This window comes from Scyliorhinus torazame, chromosome 16 (assembly GCF_047496885.1).
Source record: "Scyliorhinus torazame isolate Kashiwa2021f chromosome 16, sScyTor2.1, whole genome shotgun sequence".
Lineage (NCBI taxonomy): Eukaryota > Metazoa > Chordata > Chondrichthyes > Carcharhiniformes > Scyliorhinidae > Scyliorhinus > Scyliorhinus torazame.
In genome coordinates, this window is record NC_092722.1 from 42,311,402 (window position 1) to 42,325,849 (window position 14,448).

A 14,448-nucleotide genomic window follows, 5' to 3' on the forward strand; every position below is an offset into this window, starting at 1 on the left:
CACATTCAATGTGTATAAACACAGAAACTGATCAGCGACAGGCTACTGGGATGTGGGAGGGATGGGGAATCATTTTCCTTCAAAATAAAGGGATCAGTCAAGATCAATCCTGAGCTTAAAATGGTCAAATATAGTGCCCTGACCATTATCTTAGCTAGGAGTAGATAAATTATCACAAAGACGGAAATGAATCGCTGACATGCCTTTAAGACGATTACAGTCTGTATGATTCAACATTATATTATGTAGTGCCTTTATCCTCTGAACCATGACTGAAGTCACCGATCTGGACAACTGAGATAAGACTACACTTATATCATGAACTAATTTTACAGAGTCTTACAAACCAGGTTAAAGTCCAACAGGTTTGTTTCGATGTCACTAGCTTTCGGAGCGCTGCTCCTTCCTCAGGTGAATGAAGAGCTATGTTCCAGAAACACATATATAGACAAATTCAAAGATGCCAAACAATGCTTGGAATGCGACCATTAGCAGGTGATTAAATCTTTACAGATCCAGAGATGGGGTAACCCCAGGTTAAAGAGGTGTGAATTGTATCAAGCCAGGACAGTTGGTAGGATTTCGCAGGCCAGATGGTGGGGGGTGAATGTAATGCTACATGAATCCCAGGTCCCGCCTTCAGGACGCGCAACAACGTAGAATCGGCAAGCAGAAACTTATAGCCAAGTTCCGCACACATGAGTGCGGCCTCAACCGGGACCTGGGATTCATGTCGCATTACATTCATCCCCCACCATCTGGCCTGCGAAATCCTACAAACTGTCCTGGCTTGATGTAATTCACACCTCTTTAACCTGGGGTTACCCCATCTCTGGATCTGTAAAGATTTAATCACCTGCTAATGGTCGCATTCCAAGCATTGTTTGGCATCTTTGAATTTGTCTATATATGTGTTTCAGGAACATACCTCTTCATTCACCTGAGGAAGGAGCAGCGCTCCGAAAGCTAGTGACATCGAAACAAACCTGTTGGACTTTAACCTGGTGTTGTAAGACTTCGTACTGTGCTCACCCCAGTCCAACGCCGGCATCTCCACATCATAATTTTACAGAGGCAGCACAGCGGCACAGTGGTCAGCACTGCTGTCTCACAGTGCTGAGGACCCGGGTTCGATCCTGGCCCCGGGTCACTCTCCGTGTGGAGTTTTCACATTCTCCCCGTGTTTGCGCAATTGAGGGAGGGGTAGTTACAATTACAGTAATGAATACACATGGGATAATGATGTGTTGTACGCATTAACAGACAGGGCATTGCTTTAGGCTGCACAAAGAACTCAATTTATTGCAAATTAATATTGACTGTTGGGAGTCAGCAATGTCACCAACTAATGATGATGATTCATGCACATTGAATGTGGTACTTGCAAATGTTTAAAGTTGCAAAATCTATGTTTCTTTAACAGAGGATTTAGTAAGTGCACCGCCCTGTCTGGTATTGAGTCATGCAGATCTGAAATGTCCCAGAATCAACCCATGACCCCTGTTAAGTTAGCTGATGTGAACAAGGGTGTCACAACTGGTAGCTTTCCTTCTTATAGGCAGTGGGATGAGAATCAGCCAGAGTTCTCACTGTATTTGGAATGTACACACAAAAGTGGATGTTGAGCAAAGGCAGTACTGGATTCAGCTTGGCTGCTCCTAGAGGAATTTAAGAGTCTGTCGTTACTTAGGGTACAGGTTCACACATGAAGAATGACAAGATTATAAACTAAGGGTTTGCCTACGTGGCTCTCTTTGTGGTCAAAACAACATAACTCTAACTCCAAGACAGGAAGTAAGAAAATTAGTCTGAAAATCTTAATAACAGGAATCCAATATTGTGCAAAATAAAACCAAAGTAACTAAGAAATGATGCCTGGGTTACCTTAACCACTCGAGGGGTGGTGGTACAGAAGTAAGTGCTGGCAGAAGTAAGACACATTTGATATAGTTTTACAGTCTGCACAAACTAAAAACATATAATAGCAGTAGGCCATCCAGCACTTTCCTGCTCTGTCATTCAATTATGGCTTTAATTGACAACTCTGGGCAGTACTCTCATCACCTGTATCTCTGCTTAGGCTGATAAAGTTTATTCTTAGAGGGAATCATCACTTCCCATTTGGGACACATTCACACACTGGAAAATAGGAATTTTGTTGTCTGTGACCAACAACGCAAGATCTGACCTGGTCGCTCTAATCCTCACCTCCTTAAAGTGCTTGAGAATGTCATTGATGATAAATTCCTGTGTCTCGTACGGGTGCACTCTGGTGTATGGATCCAAGTGAATAACTGCATCTTCAAACCGGATCAACCGGATTCCCAGAATGCCTTTCAAAGCCTACAACAACAAAAACACATCAAATTGATACTTGCATGTCAGCAGCAAATGTCTGGGAGGTCACAGGGGACACTAGTTGGAATGTTATGTTACAGGCAGCGCAAAGCTTCAGGCTACTGTATGAAACTAACCCGTCATTTTTATTTTATTTACTGACAACTGGCTTTGACAGCCAGTTGGGAGTGAGACATGTCACAAGATTAGGATGATTCACATAGTTCGCAAAGACCTAAAGTCTGAATGTTGTGATAAGGACCTAAAAACAGTGACAGGAACAAGAAAAGCCCATTCAGCAGCATGGGTTCATTTCTCTCGTATTCCAACCCTCCTATCTTTTTTTTTTAAATTTAGAGTAATCAATTCATTATTACCAATTAAGGGGCAATTTAGCGTGTTCAATCCACCTACCTTGCACATCTTTGGGTTGCGGGGGCGAAACCCACGCAAACACGGGGAGAATGTGCAAACTCCACACGGACAGTGACCCAGAGCCGGGATCGAACCTGGGACCTCGGCGCCGTGAGACTGCAGTGCTACCACTGCGCCACCGTGCTGCCCCCCAACCCTCCTATCTAATCATAATTGAATAACCTGTTATTTTACTTATTTTTTCTTGCTTGGGGGATTATTCCAAACATATCCCTGAACCTCTTTCTGATATTGGTTTTGGCGAAGGTCCTGGGTGAAAATGCATCCACACATCCTTTGAGAGAGGGATCCACATTATGAGGACCAAAGGAAAATTGTAGTTTATCCTGCAGACTATTTGTGTGCTAGTGTGGGCTTTGGGAGCCCAAACAAAATCTCCATAGAAAGTTTACGACCACTGGGGGAAGCCGGTTGAAAAATCTGGAACATTCTGAAAAGAGGTGGGGAGAGAAGGACGAGGAGGATGAAAAGGATGAAAAAGGAGGGAGAGGGACAAAAAGGTAGGGAAGGGTGAAAGATGAAGAAAGGGAATGGTGAAAAGGAGAAGGTGAAAAAGAGGGAAGGGAGCAATACCATAGGTTTTTCATGCTCTGGTACTTTGTATGTGCTCAGTTATATATAAATTTCATTGAGAAATAATCAGTATTGGAGCCAGAAAAAGGCAACTGCAAAGAATTATAATACAAAGCATCCAATACAAGGAATACACATAAATGTATACTACCCAAGCCAAGTTACAGGCTTAAATGAAAAAATATGTATAATTAACTACACACTGTCTCCAAACTAAGCTGTAAGTGAATTGCTTGAATTTGGCATTACTATCTGAAGTTGCTGCTCTTTTGCAAAAGATACAGCAGAAGGATAAGTCACTGGGGTTCACAAATCAAGTACAACAGTGGCTGTATTTCAGCCAGCTCTTATGTACCATGTGTTGCTTCATTTATTATTTAGCATTAGTAATATGTTTATCAAATCCATTACTGTGGTCAGCATTATGGAATCCTCTGGCCATCACCAACATTACCAAGTCTCTTTTAAAAAACATTTTGTGTTAAGATGTATACAGTGGGGCCTGAAGAAACTCACCTTGAGCTCAACAGGTAATTTGCTGGAAGTAAACACGCTCATCTTGATTTGCGGCATGCTGAGCTTGAGATTTTCAAAATAGTAGCGTTTTGCTGTCCCACCTTGCTCACTGGTCTGTTCAGGGGCATTTTCATCTGGTTTTTCTACATCTGTGGGCGAAGGGAGGAAATAAAGTGACAGGCAGCTTAAAGTACTAGGCTCTTGTCAACCCTTCATATCAGAGGAATGATTTGCTCCTTTCGTAATAAATGCAATCCAATAGGTGGCTTTTGGGGCTGTTTGCTCTGTAGACAGCCAGAGTTAAAAATGCTTATCAACCGTACTCAATTATAATCTTCACTGCTCATCGGTAATGTGATGATGACAGGTGTTTTAATCTGATATTAAACAATCATTAAATAATACTGATAGTAATTTCAATCAAACGTAAACTTTACACACTTTGCCATTCATTAATGGCATCTTTAGAGGATCAGAGAGGGGCTAATCTACTGTAAAAAAAATATTTTTAGCTCTGTAGAATTCACCACTACCATACTGTAATAGAGTCTCACAACCTTTTTCAAGAGCTCTTTGCTGTGCAGTCATGTGATGCGCTTAAACGTTAATGGTGGTCAAACAGGGATGTGGAGGGAAGACCCATCCCTTAGGCTACCCAAGGGAATCCTAACCCAGCAAATTCCTTTGCAACTGCTTCAACAAACATGCTATAATAGAGGAAAAGTATGCATAGATTTCAGTTCAATACAGAATTTCAAACGGCACATGCACTTCGTTAAATTTCTGTGGGTCTAAAGTTAGATGATTCCCCATTCCAGTAACAGATTAAAGGTCTTCCCTATCAGGCATACAGTTACATAAATTTACCATGGAATTTGTAACTAATTAGATCATACTTTTTTCAATTTGTCATTGGAAACATTAACGACCCTGATCCTTCCTTCCAGCTGAACATCAATGAAGTGAGGTATGCTAGCAGTTAGTATCAATAGTGAGTGCCACTGAGAATTAAAATTGAATGAAACTACCTCGCAAAAGAGTGTGGATTATGATATATGTATCCTAGAGGGATTGAGACTGCAAATTAACCACAAGATTCAGGAAAAAACGACAGAACTCTTTTGAACTCCTCAATTAGGTTTCAGCAACCCACTGCTGCATTTCCGTTAATATGAATCATCCAAGCCTCTCAGTTAGTTTCTCGCCTGTAACTAACTCCAAATAGTCACTATTTCATACAACAGGAGGGTCCAAGTTTTTAACATTAATGGGGCATATAGGTACATATCAGAGAGCTCCATAGATCACAGGTAAAGCTTGAATCCTTTCTCCTTCAGTTTGCATTTATCTCAAGCTATTAATATGAATATGTAGTGTTCAGAATTTATCCACCAATGGAGCAACAACCCCCCAAAATGGTTATTTCCAGACCTCCAGATCCAAGAAATACCAATAGGACAGCACGGTAGCATTGTGGATAGCACAATTGCTTCACAGCTCTAGGGTCCCAGGTTCGATTCCGGCTTGGGTCACTGTCTGTGCGGAGTCTGCACATCCTCCCCGTGTGTGCGTGGGTTTCCTCCGGGTGCTCCGGTTTCCTCCCACAGTCCAAAAGGTGTGCAGGTTAGGTGGATTGGCCATGATAAATTGCCCTTAAGTGTCCAAAATTGCCTTTAGTGTTGGGTGGAGGTGTTGACCTTGGGTAGGGTGCTCTTTCCAAGAGTCGGTGCAGACTCGATGGGCCGGGTGGCCTCCTTCTGCACTGTAAATTCTATGATAATCTATGACAAACCAGCAAGTAGACGTAAGCATACATGGACTCGGACTCATGATTTGGACTGCCAAAATTCATGTCAGAAATGGCCCTGCTCTAGCCAACTCCGCTGCATCATAGAAAACTCTCCACTGGAGATAGTAACCGTCAGAAAATGCACAAAATTCTGACCACACACCAGAAGGTCATAACAGAGTAGAAATATATGAATGATTCAATGTTTTCTAAAAAAGAAAGTAATTCAATAAAAAAAGTCCTTTAACAACTTTGCTAATGGTTCAGTAAGTAAGGCTCTAGGTTTGACGTTGAGTTAGTTGACAGACTCCCTGAGCTCATAAGGGAAAAAGAGGAAGAAAAATGAACCTCTTATCACCACTCAGAAATCTTGCTGGAAATCTACATGGGCTCAATTGGTGATACCTCTGAAAATCTCTCACCACTCAGCTTGTTGGCATCAATTCAAAAGCCCTTGGGTTTCAGGCCAGGCTGTAGACATGTTACTCTATGATGCATACATTTCAATGTTAGGTAAATGCAAATTAAACCAACTTGTGGAATGACAGTGATTTAATTTGGTGTAATGAGGTTTTGTAAAAGAGATGTGCACTGCAATCAGTGTTCTTAAATATCTGGTAAAACTGGATTGTACAAATAATTAAAATCACCAATCCCAAAAGCCAGGAAGGGTAAATAAAGGGTTAGCTGTATAATTAGCAGCCTAAACTATTGAACTCTTCAGGGAGGCTGCAGTCCTCTGCACTCGCCACGTGCACTTTCAAGTTGAGTTAATTAAAGCTTCTACATCAACAAATTTCTTGTTGAATTTGAAACATTACTAAACAATGAATAAATATATTTACAAAGAAACTGGGTAATACATTCCCCCCACCTCTGGGATACGAGTTCAAATGCAGCCCGACTGACTGAATGAAATCCCTGGTTCTTGCCTGTAGTAATTCCCAAGGCAAAATAAACTGGAATTAGCTCAGTGCAGCTCCGTGAGTGTGTGTGAGTACAGCTTTAAATTAACCCTAAATGAACATTACAAGACAATTACAAAAGGGCGAAATGAATGGCTGATGTGGGAAAACAAATTAACACCAATGCTTAAGGGATGAATGTTGTTCCTTGGTATTTGGGACACAGCATAGAAAAAACAAATTACATACCAGGCTTGAAAATATTAACTGGAACGTTCAGCAAGAAAGGCTAATTTTCTCTAAATTGTTTGGTAACAGCATTGAAATTCTCTATATGGTTTAAAACACGTTAAGTTAAACAAAATACGAGTCAATTTTTTCCCCTTTTTTGGTACTTGAGCACAAAAACTCAAGATTGCTGCTCTGGTGCAGTACTGAGGGAGTGCTGCACTGTCAGAGGGTCAGTACTGAGGGAGTGCTGCACTGTCAGAGGATCAGTACTGAGGGAGTGCTGCACTGACAGAGGGTCAGTACTGAGGGAGTGCTGCACTGTCAGAGGGTCAGTACTGAGGGAGTGCTGCACTGTCAGAGGGTCAGTACTGAGGGAGTGCTGCACTGTCAAAGGGTCAGTACTGAGGGAGTGCTGCACTATCAGAGGGTCAGTACTGAGGGAGTGCTGCACTATCAGAGGGTCAGTACTGAGGGAGTGCTGCACTGTCAGAGGGTCAGTACTGAGGGAGTGCTGCACTGTCAAAGGGTCAGTACTGAGGGAGTGCTGCACTATCAGAGGGTCAGTACTGAGGGAGTGCTGCACTATCAGAAGGTCAGTACTGAGGGAGTGCTGCACTATCAGAGGGTCAGTACTGAGGGAGTGCTGCACTGTCAGAGGGTCAGTACTGAGGGAGTGCTGCACTGTCAGAGGGTCAGTACTGAGGGAGTGCTGCACTGTCAGAGGGTCAGTACTGAGGGAGTGCTGCACTGACAGAGGGTCAGTACTGAGGGAGTGCGCTGTCAGAGGGTCAGTACTGAGGGAGTGCTGCACTATCTGAAGGTCAGTACTGAGGAAGTGCTGCACTGTCAGAGGGTCAGTACTGAGGGACTGCTGCACTATCAGAGGGTCGGTACTGAGGGAGTGCTGCACTATCAGAGGGTCAGTACTGAGGGAGTGCTGCACTATCAGAGGTGCCACCTTTGAGAAGTTAAGTCAAGGCCCTGTCTTCTTAGGTGGATGTAAATGATCCCATGACACCATTTTGAAGTAGAACAGGGGTGTTATCCCTGGTGCCCTGGCCAATATTCATTGCACAATCAACATCACAAAATTAGATTATCTGTTGCTGTTTGTGGGAGCTTAGTTGTGCAAATTGGCAGTCTCATTTCATACAGTATAATAGTGGCCAAGCTTCAAAAGTACTTAATTGACTGTAATTAATTTTTTACATTTTTTATTAAAAAGAATATCCAATTTTTTTTTCTAATTAAGGGGCAATTTAACATGTCCAATCCACCTAACCCGCACATCTTTGTGTTGTGGGGGTGAAACCCACGTAAACACGGGGAGAATGTGAAAACTCCACAGACAGTGACCCGGGGCCGGGATCGAACGTGGGTCCTCAGCACTGTAGGCAGCAATGCTTAATTGACTGTAATACAACTATTGTGACATTCAATAGATGTGAAAGGCTCTATATAAATGCAAGTTTCTCCTTTTTGTTTTAGTCAAGAAAAGACAAGTGGTAGTGGGTGAGCAACAATTCCATTGTTTTTTGGCTTATTCAGCAGTATTCATTGTAGAAACTTTACATAAAGCAAATATGCTTTCAATTGCTGAGCTGCTTTTAAATTCATCATCTAAATTGTTCGAACCACTACCACAACATGATATCCAATACCTCGCCAGTACTTTAGCCTTCTGTAATGCGTCTCAAAATTCTTTCTAGATGTGTCCCAAATGTGGGAGGATAAAACCTATAACAGTACGGTTGTGTATTTTTAACAGTTCAAGCAGAAAATTTCAGACACCCACCATTGTTCTTCGTTAAAATCCTTGAGGCAACATTGAACTCTCCTCCCACTTTCTCCTCTCTCCATAAGAGAGGTGTCCTATGAATACAGATGGCACTACAGAGTGCTAGTTTTACAGAAATCAAGAATAGAAAAAAACAAACCTGTTTTCAAATACTTGTGTAGGTTTAAAGGCTACTGTTACTGGAAAACACCGCTATAGACTCCTTTATCCAAGGGTGCACCATCCCATTATCTCTCCTGGACTCCCCAAGAGGTGGGCCAGATAAAATGGAGAATTCAGTGGTAAACATGCTTATGCAGTCATGATAATTTTTACCAAACACGTCAGTATATCAACATAATTCAACAGGCACCCCTGTGCAGTTTGCAAAACCCAATGTTAACATGCAATGGGACAATCAGCAACAGCTATTTTACTGGGCACGTGGTTTATATCTTGTACCTTGATCCAACTGCCCCAAGCCAAAGAAATGCAGCAGCTTCAGCAAGAGTTTCTCTTCGATTTGAACTGTTAGTTTCCGCACTGTAATCATGAGATGCTGCAGATTCAGAAATATAGCCAGTCACATAAAATGAGACAACTTAAAACACAATATAACTAATTTCTCTGGCAACCTCAAATCAAATCTAACAGGCTTCCGTGATTACCACTTTAGCTTTAGTAACTCTATTTTCAAATATTTTCTCCACTTTTTTTCTCACCCCTCTCCAAAAGAAGCCCAATATTATCAGGGGAAGGCACCATGTACTCAAATTCTTAAGTCTCTGTAATTGGTTACTGGATAGTGACAGAACCACTGATTTTCCTGCCCTTGGCAGAAGTTGCTTTCTCCTTCATCCCATCCAGATGCCTAACAGGCCAAGTGGGAGATGCTATTTCTTAACAATTGGGGGGGGGGGGAAAGCTTGCTGAGAGTGGGTTGATTTCAGCCAAGGCAGCAGCTGAAGTGTGAGTGGCCTCATTACTGAAAACTAAGGGGCAGGGGGGGTGGGAGAATGGTGTGTGTGTCTGTGTGTTTTTTTTTTTGGGGGGGGGGTCAGCCAAGGTTCATGTTTCATTCCTATACAGTAACCCTGCTGAAAAATGTTGGCATGTCAATATATAGTGAAGGCAGGACTGGGCTCAGTTGTGATGCCCCTCAAAGTAAAATTTGCTTGTTGATACTTTACGCCTAGGCTCACTTGTTAAGACTGGCCACTTGCGTAAAGTATTGGGGCTGCCAGCACTTGAGAAACTGTCTGCAGTATGATATTTCCTTTGAGAAAGAGAAGAAATCTGAAGAGATAGGATATGACATTAAAATAATTACATTAGTCAAACCTAAAGCTCCTTTTACACAATGGTGTTAGCGCCCAAATTAAACTAGCATGGTTGTCATCTGTGAAGCCAATGCCTGCCAGTGAAGGAATTTACTAGAATAAAAGCCTTGGTTTCTGGTTCTTTGACACCAATGCTGCACCAAGAATACAGCCCCGGAATGGCACTTAATCAATGCTCAGAGCTGACAACACCAGAAAAATTGAGACTTTGTGATCAAGAAACAGTGAGGCGGATTGTGGACCCAATAAACACATGGAACTATGTTCCTTTCTTGGAATGGCTTCCCAGTGGGAATGGGCCTCAATTTAAATGAGTTAGAGTAGGCAGCCTCATCAACGGGGATATCGAAGGGATATAGAATCATTGATTTCACCCTGGTCTCCAAACTGCAGGATAAAGCAACTTTTCATCATTGGGAAACAAGTCTGGATGGTTAACCACATATCCAAGATGGAGGCAACTTCAAATTCCACATCACGGATGTCATGCTGTGGGCAGATCTTATAGGTTGTGTTTGCCACCTGGTGGCCACAAGAGATGTGCAAAATCAGATTGGTAAAAGCCACTTTTCTCCCCTCAAGGTGTTGGAAGCCCTCCATTATGATTCACATGCAGGATGGCATGTTGGCATGGTATTTAACTATGTTAGTGCTTCACAATCAAATTTGTTCCTGTTCTCACCCAATATTCACACCCATGAATTTTCTTGCAGCTAACACTGGCTGGTGAGCAAGTGCAGAATGCTAGCTGAACGTTCCTCTACTTAGAGATACTAAGACCAACTATAGTGCCGCAACTAACATACCAGCTAAGATCAGCTGAGTCTGGGCAACAAACCCAAGGCCTTCTGGTTTTACACTAGATGGTATCTCTACAAACGAAGCAGTTGGGAGTAGAGGTCTATTCTGCTTATTGAAAACTACCCACTACTCACAAAGCACTCACTATTGAAGGTAAAGTTAGGAGTATATCCAGTGAAACTAGAGACAACAGAATATCAGTCTCCATTATAAATATTTGATTCAGATCTTAATTGTATTGAAAACCTATTTCAACTCGGATTAAAGGTGTTGGTAGAATTAGATGAAGAGGGATAGGAGGAAGCTTGTGTGGAGCAGGGACAAGTTGTGCCCTATGGCTTGTGTCTGTCCTGTAACTCTGTTATTTTACTTTTCACCAATTAATATCGAACATATCAGTATTCAAGATACTTAAAACAGTGGCATTATTGAGCACACACCTTGAAGAGTTCAGTCAGTGCACTCTTGCTGGGGATCTTCATTGCATTGATCTGAACAGCAGGACCTGTATCAATACAATCGATTTCACTTTCAAGGCTGTTGGGTGTCAGTGAGAGTATCACAGGTTGGGTTGTCCCCAAGAGCTGGTTATCAATCTTGTGAAATACAGAAATAAACAAGTCTTAGCACCATTTAATTTCTAATAATAAAACAACGAAGTCAGCCTTTCTCTGTGTGTGAGCAAATGTGAATTTCCAGGCGGCATGTACTAATAGTGTCAAGAACAGTGACACTATATGTAAGGGACATATTAATGCTGTGCATACAGGTGGCATGTGGTGCAGTGGTTAGCACTGGGACTGCGGCGCTGAGGACCCGGGTTCGAATCCCGGCCCTGGGTCACTGTCCGTGTGGAGTTTGCACTTTCTCCCCGTGTCTGCGTGGGTTTCACCCCCACAACCCAATGCTAAATTGTCCCTTAATAGGAAAAAAAAAATTGGGTACTCAATAAGTTTTTTAAAAAAGTTAATTTCCAAAACAAAAGCTTTCTTGTACAAATCTAATGGCTCCCTCCAGTTCCCTTTTAATGGAGATTTATTGCTATCAGGACCATTTCCCAATCAAACAAATTGCAGTCCATGAATGGTAGAAATAATTCATAGGGATTTCCAAGTAGTCATCTGTCCTCTCCAATACATCATATTCCGCAACTTAAGGGATCGTTACATTTACTGCAATACATTTCCACAGATGCTGACAATCTCAACAAGTCAAACCTAGCAAATGCTGGCAGTGTGTTTGATCACGGGGGCACTAGAACGGATTCCACAGAGTTAGAACAATTTACAGCACAGATGGACCCCCTGCTGGCTCTTTGTTAGAGTAATCCAAGACTAATCAACATTGTCCTACTCACTCTCTCAGTCTTCAATGTTTCTCTGCGACTGAACCATAGGAAATTCTCAGCTGCATATAGGGCAAATCTGCCTCTAGCTGCCCCTCCATTTTGATGGTCCTTTCTCATGCTCCAACCAATCACCTGAACTATTTTCCACTTCCCTGCCTTGATTTCAGCCTGAATCTGGAACCTCCATACTGCAACGAGGAAAGTTTGCAATTCTTTCAACTGCTCTGCTAGCCATACCATTTTAGGATTTGTTTTTGAAATATCCTGGATAGGACTTCAGAATGTCCAACCTTCCGAGAATATGGAAGTGCATTGCTAAAATAATTAAATTACCTGTACATCCTGAATGCTGACCTCCAGCATCTGACAGGTGGCAGTCTGTGTGTAATGAACATCTATCCCTGTTAAAGTGGTAAATACCAATTCCTCAGGGGCTTTGTTCGTCAGCGACAAACCAACTCCTCCATCCAGTTTCACCAAAATCTGCAAATTTACAGCACAGTGTAAGTTACAATTTTACATTGGCACAATATTTAATTGCAAAGTACTGTTAATGAAGATGACTCTCCTTACACTGATTTTTAAAAAAAATTATTCTCCTCAAGTACTGACTCTTGGGCAGTTTCTCAGGCGTGACAAAACCTCACCCATGTGTGGCCCTTGACATTGAATGTCAGGAGGCCAGCAGATCATCACAGCCCACCGATTTGCATATCCACTAGATACCTGTGCAGTTTGCAGACTATTAACAGAAATTAGGGTGGGAAATGGCCGACTTAAAAGACTATGAATGAAACTTGAATGTTCTGTTTTGCATGGCTTGTGTGCAACACCGTACGGAAGCATTTATTCACCGAGCCCCAAAGGATCCTGCATGGTGCAATTACAGAACTGCGGGGCAGAACCGGATAGGAATTAGCTCACACAGATGGCTGGGATGTCAACCAGAAGTGGTTTTATCTTCCTTCAAGAGAAAGAAAGCTGTCAGGAAACACAAGAGTCAGGTAATCCAGCAAGCTACAGCTGAACTCAGCTACGGGCAGAACGGTAGGATAGTGGTTAGCACAGTAGCTTCACAGCTCCAGAGTGCCAGGTTTGATTCCTGGCTTGGGTCACTGTCTGTGCGGAGTCTGCACATTCTCCCCGTGTTTGCATGGGTTTTCCCCGGGTGCTCCGGTTTCCTCCCACAGTCCAAAGATGTGCAGGTTAGCTGGATTGGCCATGCTAAATTGCCATTAGTGTCCTAAATGGTTGGGTATCGTTGCTGGGTTACGGGGATAGGGTGGAGGTGTGGGCTTGGGTAGGGTGCTCTTTCCAAGGGCCAGTGCAGACCCAATTGGGCCAAATGGCCTTCATCTGCACTGTAAATTCTATGAACTACCGGAAATCCAATTTGCCTTACAAAAGTTGCGTTGAACTGAATCCATCCTGGACTATATCAGAGGATGATTGAACACTGTCAAAATGTGCTCTCTGATTCAGGAGGCCTTGCAACGCAGACCTGAGTAAATATACATTGAAGAATAAAAGGATAGAGTACTGAAGTAAGATGTTGGGGGCTAAAGTGTCTGTGCCTACTCTTTGTTATCGCAATCCAAAACTAATCTGACTGTCTTGCTCTCTCTCTCTTCGTGGTACTCTGCTTCAATTTTTAATCCTCTTTCCCTTCCGAAAAAACCCCCAATGGATTCTACCTTAACCACTTCCTGTGGAAAATCATTCCAAAAGATTTTTTCTGATTGCTCTCCTCAATCTTTTAGTATGAAAAGGAGAATTTTCTCATTCCTCCTGCCCTTCACCCATTAAGAAGGGGCATACGAATACAGTTGTCATTAACTACTGTGTTCCGATAATACATATCCACCATTGGCAATTTCATGTGTCAAGGATGATTGTTCTTTGCAGATTGCTGGGGTAAAATGCCAATTTTGGTTGTGGGTTTGCAGATACACTGGTAAGGAAGTTGCACTTGATTAATAATTCAATAAATGATTTATTAAATTTAGGCTATTTACCATTTGGTGGTTTATTTCACTAGATCTTCACATTCATGTTTACCTGACAGAAAGGGGTTTTGCAAATGTCTCAAATACAAAGTCAAACATGGGTTCTTTATTGGCTACAAGCAAACAAATGAATGAAACCCTCACTCACCTCTAATTCTTGTTCAGCTTCCAAATTCTTTAACCTCCGAATTTCGCTGATTTCAACTACTGGACAGTCTTCATTTCCTGTGAGGGAGCGATTTGTTCTGCGATGCTGTTGGTCAGTAATCTGTAACAAACCAATTCGGTTAGGAGGTCAACTAAATTAAAATAATTGATATGGATCCAAAAACAAAAAAATTGGACCCAATGGAATCTGTGCAATTTCATGAAATTACAAACAGAAAAAGG

The 14,448-nt window shown here is 42.2% G+C and overlaps 1 protein-coding gene across 3 annotated transcripts in view; it reads right to left on the bottom strand.

Annotated features, from left to right (window-relative positions):
- vps13d (vacuolar protein sorting 13 homolog D) overlaps nt 1-14,448 on the bottom strand; it is a 333,180-nt gene that overhangs the window by 110,012 nt on the left and 208,720 nt on the right. For all 3 annotated transcript variants that reach the window (XM_072478413.1, XM_072478411.1, XM_072478412.1), the window contains 6 exons: nt 14,207-14,326; nt 12,386-12,535; nt 11,145-11,300; nt 9,026-9,122; nt 3,862-4,010; nt 2,209-2,343 (listed from right to left, as the gene is read on the bottom strand). In XM_072478413.1, the coding sequence (XP_072334514.1) occupies nt 2,209-2,343; nt 3,862-4,010; nt 9,026-9,122; nt 11,145-11,300; nt 12,386-12,535; nt 14,207-14,326 (807 nt within the window). The remainder of the gene's footprint in view (nt 1-2,208; nt 2,344-3,861; nt 4,011-9,025; nt 9,123-11,144; nt 11,301-12,385; nt 12,536-14,206; nt 14,327-14,448) is intronic.